General features: G+C 46.9%; 2 protein-coding genes across 5 annotated transcripts in view; both read right to left on the reverse strand.

The window, feature by feature from the left end:
* The window catches only part of LOC135534027 (zinc finger protein 585A-like), a 37,037-nt gene that overhangs the window by 3,048 nt on the left and 28,989 nt on the right, over window positions 1–5,000 (reverse strand). The window lies entirely within an intron of this gene.
* The window catches only part of LOC135534013 (poly(A)-specific ribonuclease PARN-like), an 18,913-nt gene continuing 16,693 nt past the window's right edge, over window positions 2,781–5,000 (reverse strand). Inside the window, exons 11-13 of the mRNA XM_064961174.1 lie at window positions 4,450–4,516; window positions 4,161–4,321; window positions 2,781–2,912 (exon numbers count right to left, since the gene is read on the reverse strand). Of these exons, the coding sequence (XP_064817246.1) occupies window positions 2,866–2,912; window positions 4,161–4,321; window positions 4,450–4,516 (275 nt within the window). The 3' untranslated portion in view covers window positions 2,781–2,865. The remainder of the gene's footprint in view (window positions 2,913–4,160; window positions 4,322–4,449; window positions 4,517–5,000) is intronic.

Raw genomic sequence — 5,000 nt, forward strand, 5'->3', positions numbered from 1 at the left:
CAGATCCCACAGCGACGGCTGAGACGTAACGTTGCCATGGATATAGAACGCTACTAAATAGATCCCACAGCGACGGCTGAGACGTAACGTTGCCATGGATATAGAACGCTACTAAATAGATCCCACAGCGACGGCTGAGACGTAACGTTGCCATGGATATAGAACGCTACTAAATAGATGAAAAAAGGAAAACACTGGACTACTACGAAACGTTCTTTAATTGTTCCTGTTCATAAGGAAATATTTGTTTCAACATTTTTCATACAAAAAAACAGCGTATTCTTTAACGTTGACACGTTTTGCATTGATACAATATTTGACAGTTGCAGGGGAGGACGTTCCAACGAGGGGAACGTAAAGACAGCAAAATAAAGACATTTAAACACCACAACAACAAAAAAAAGGCGTCCATACAAAAGTAATAATGCCACTAGACTGTCTGTTGTAGGAAAAAGAACCACGCCAAAAAAAAACACACCTCTTGTTGTTTCACAAAAATGGCGCCCTAGTCCCTTTCTAGTACACTGCACTATACAGGGCACTATACCCTTTCTAGTACACTGCACTATACAGGGCACTATTCCTTTCTAGTACACTGCACTACACAGGGCCCTATACCCTTTCTAGTACACTGCACTATACAGGGAGCCATTTAGGACACAAGATTAGAGAAGGTTCTAGCAGGATCTATAAAATTAGAGGGGAGGGGCTTTAACTTTATACATATTTTTTAAAAAGGAAGTTATTTAAACTACATTTAAAATCCTACTACAGCACCAGGACAGTGTTACACTAGAATCAGTCAAGTGGCATTGGGGGGTTAAGAGACACTTAATGATGGTTCACGATGAACGGGGACACGGAGGCAACATTTTTACGGTTAAAACTAAACCGGTTTGGCACCGGTAACAGACACCGTGAGGGGAAAGATTTCAGACTCGGTGACAGTAACTAGGAGGTCGTGGAACAACGAGCCTGGCCTGGTGTTCAGGATGATACAACGTAGAAAAGACACGATTCCCTCTTCTATAGAACAAAGAAGCGCATCAAATCTAGATAGTGTATTTCTAGATGAATATTCTATAACTTTGATCCTCATGGAACACAGACCCTGGCTGTGAACCAAATGGGCCCACATCCCCCTATATAGAGCACTAGTTTTGACCAGAGCGCTATAGACCCTGGTTAAGAGTAGTGGAACAGAGATCAGGGTGTGAACCAAATGGCCCCCCCATCCCCCTATATAGAGCACTAGTTTTGACCAGAGCGCTATAGACCCTGGTTAAGAGTAGTGGAACAGAGATCAGGGTGTGAACCAAATGGCCCCCATCCCCCTATATAGAGCACTAGTTTTGACCAGAGCGCTATAGACCCTGGTTAAGAGTAGTGGAACAGAGATCAGGGTGTGAACCAAATGGCCCCCATCCCCCTATATAGAGCACTAGTTTTGACCAGAGCGCTATAGACCCTGGTTAAGAGTAGTGGAACAGAGATCAGGCAGTGAACCAAATGGCCCCCCATCCCCCTATATAGAGCACTAGTTTTGACCAGAGCGCTATATAGACCCTGGTTAAGAGTAGTGGAACAGAGATCAGGCTGTGAACCAAATGGCCCCCATCCCCCTATATAGAGCACTAGTTTTGACCAGAGCGCTATATAGACCCTGGTTAAGAGTAGTGGAACAGAGATCAGGGTGTGAACCAAATGGCCCCCATCCCCCTATATAGAGCACTAGTTTTGACCAGAGCGCTATAGACCCTGGTTAAGAGTAGTGGAACAGAGATCAGGGTGTGAACCAAATGGCCCCCATCCCCCTATATAGAGCACTAGTTTTGACCAGAGCGCTATAGACCCTGGTTAAGAGTAGTGGAACAGAGATCAGGCAGTGAACCAAATGGCCCCCCATCCCCCTATATAGAGCACTAGTTTTGACCAGAGCGCTATATAGACCCTGGTTAAGAGTAGTGGAACAGAGATCAGGGTGTGAACCAAATGGCCCCCATCCCCCTATATAGAGCACTAGTTTTGACCAGAGCGCTATAGACCCTGGTTAAGAGTAGTGGAACAGAGATCAGGGTGTGAACCAAATGGCCCCCATCCCCCTATATAGAGCACTAGTTTTGACCAGAGCGCTATAGACCCTGGTTAAGAGTAGTGGAACAGAGATGAGGCTGTGAACCAAATGGCCCCCCATCCCCCTATATAGAGCACTAGTTTTGACCAGAGCGCTATAGACCCTGGTTAAGAGTAGTGGAACAGAGATCAGGCTTCCGTTTCAGAGCCTGGTGGGTTAGGTGAGTAGAGCCTGGGTGTGAGTTCTCTCTCCGTACTGAACCTCTGTCAGTAGCACCACAACATGCAGAGTGGTAACGACACAGGGGATTTATCAATCAATCACTACCTAATCCATCACGATACAGGGGATTTATCAATCACTACCTAATCCATCACGATACAGGGGATTTATCAATCAATCAGAAATGAAAAACAGCGCGAGCAACAAAAGAAAAAGGCAGTGATAAACAAAAAGAGATTGAATTAGGGTGCCATTTGGGACACAACAACCCATAGTGCACTACTTTGAACCAGAGCCCTATTGACCGTAGTTAAAAGTAGTGTACTATATACGGATTAGGGTGCCATTTAGGACCGTTTTTTCTTTCCTAAATAATATCCTGCTATACCACATGCTGAGGACTCCTATCATGATTTATGGCTTTGTTTCTCTCAGCCAGTCAGATAATTGCAGCTGGTTGAAACTTAGGCCTCTTTGCCCAAACCCGGTCCTAGGGGGTAGGAGTCAAGTGGCCAGGGGTAGGAAGTAGGAACCCAGGTGGTAAGGAGCCAGGAGCTCGGGTTCCATCGCTACCAGACCTGAGGAACGTCGAACAGAGAAGACGTCGTCTCTGCACCTAGAGGGAGGGAAAGACGAGAGACAGGTCCCAGTCAGTCAACCTGAGGTACACCACTGGTGTGTCGTTGTGGACCACTGTTCCAATATAGAGAAGCAGAGAGCAAACACACAGCCAAGCTTAGCTGTTAGGCTCCAACTTATCAGGGTCTGGCACCAGAGGATGTTCCCTCCACAGATAAAATAGACTATTTAGTGATTTTTAAATGCTTCAGACGGTCGACTTCCTCCAGATTAATCAAGACCCAAGTTCTTATTACTGGAGCCGGAAACAAGAGAGAATCTGGCCACACATTTTAAATTCACCAGCAATAAAGGAACCTTGATATAAGAGACTCATCCTTTTATTTTCCAGCAGGCTTGACTCCTGTAATGCTCTCCTGTCTGGTCGACCCAAGAAAGACATTGATCAACTGCAAAACCATATACAGAACGCTGCAGCGTGGGTACTGAGGAGAACGCACTCTACACCGGTTTAAAACGCTGCAGCGTGGGGACTGAGGAGAACGCACTCTACACCGGTTTAAAACGCTGCAGCGTGGGGACTGACGAGAACACAATTTACACCGGTTTAAAAAAGGTCTCTGCACTGGCTGCAAGATTAACAATTAAATACTTTCAAATTCTATTGATTTTTTAAAAAATCAATCCATAATCTGTGCACCTCAATACATGTCAGACATGCTTTTACGTGATGTACCCACAGCAGGTCCCTCAGGTCCTCTGGCCTTTTAACTCTCCCAAAGCCTCAGACCAAGAGGCATGGAGAGGTAGCCTGTAGTACCTATACCCCAGCCTCTGGAATGACCTGCTAGAGAACCTGAGGGGAACCAAGAGGCATGGAGAGGTAGCCTGTAGTACCTATACCCCAGCCTCTGGAATGACCTGCTAGAGAACCTGAGGGGAACCAAGAGGCATGGAGAGGAAGCCTGTAGTACCTATACCCCAGCCTCTGGAATGACCTGCTAGAGAACCTGAGGGGAACCAAGAGGCATGGAGAGGTAGCCTGTAGTACCTATACCCCAGCCTCTGGAATGACCCACTAGAGAACCTGAGGGGAACCAAGAGGCATGGAGAGGTAGCCTGTAGTACCTATACCCCAGCCTCTGGAATGACCTGCTTGAGAACTTGAGGGGGACGAAACTGGATATTTAAAAAAAAAAAACACATTTGTAGCTTCGCATTTCCTTAAGGTGCATTTTAGTCTTTCGGTTGTTCGAACACAAGCGTCGGCTCTCACTCGTCTCACCATCAGTCTTCCTCTTCCTGTTGTTCTTTCGGCTCTTCTTGCTCTGATTGGTTGAAGGCTGCTGTTGCCATTCGCCCGCCGCCGGATCACTAGCGTCGTCTCCCGCCTCCGACCCCGCCTCTTCCTGGATCGGACTCATGCTCGACGAATCAGACTCGGACCTACAGGGAACAGCAACCAAATCACAGGCGTAACTTCCTTCAACGAACACCCAGGTAGTTTTTCCCAAGATTCAGGCAGCACTGAAAGTACTGGAGTTACATGTTCAACTGTACACATCTTTACTTACTGAGTTTTCAGCCAGCCTTCTGACGTCCTACTGTCCACGACTCCTGCATACGTCCGTACACACACACCTAGAGACAACACAGACCACAGATCAGACCTACACACCCCTAGAGACAACACAGACCCCAGATCAGACCTACACACCCCTAGAGACAACAGATCAGACCCCCACACCCCTAGAGACAACACAGACCCCAAATCAGACCCCCACACCCCTAGAGACAACACAGACCCCAGATCAGACCTACACACCCCTAGAGAACAGACCAGATCTACACACCCCTAGAGACAACACAGATCAGATCTACACACCCCTAGAGACAACACAGACCCCAAATCAGACCTACACACCCCCCTAGAGACAACACAGACCACATCAGATCAGACGTTTCTTGATCAGTGTTTGCATTTAAACATTTTCTTCCTGATTTGTACTCTGGTGGTGGATATATACACTTAGTTCCTGTCTGTCTTCTAGCAGGGGAGTGTGTGTGTCCTTACTGTCTGTCTTCTAGCAGGGGAGTGTGTGTGTCCTTACTGTCTGTCTTCTAG

This window comes from Oncorhynchus masou, chromosome 5 (genome assembly GCF_036934945.1).
Source record: "Oncorhynchus masou masou isolate Uvic2021 chromosome 5, UVic_Omas_1.1, whole genome shotgun sequence".
Classification (NCBI taxonomy): domain Eukaryota; kingdom Metazoa; phylum Chordata; class Actinopteri; order Salmoniformes; family Salmonidae; genus Oncorhynchus; species Oncorhynchus masou.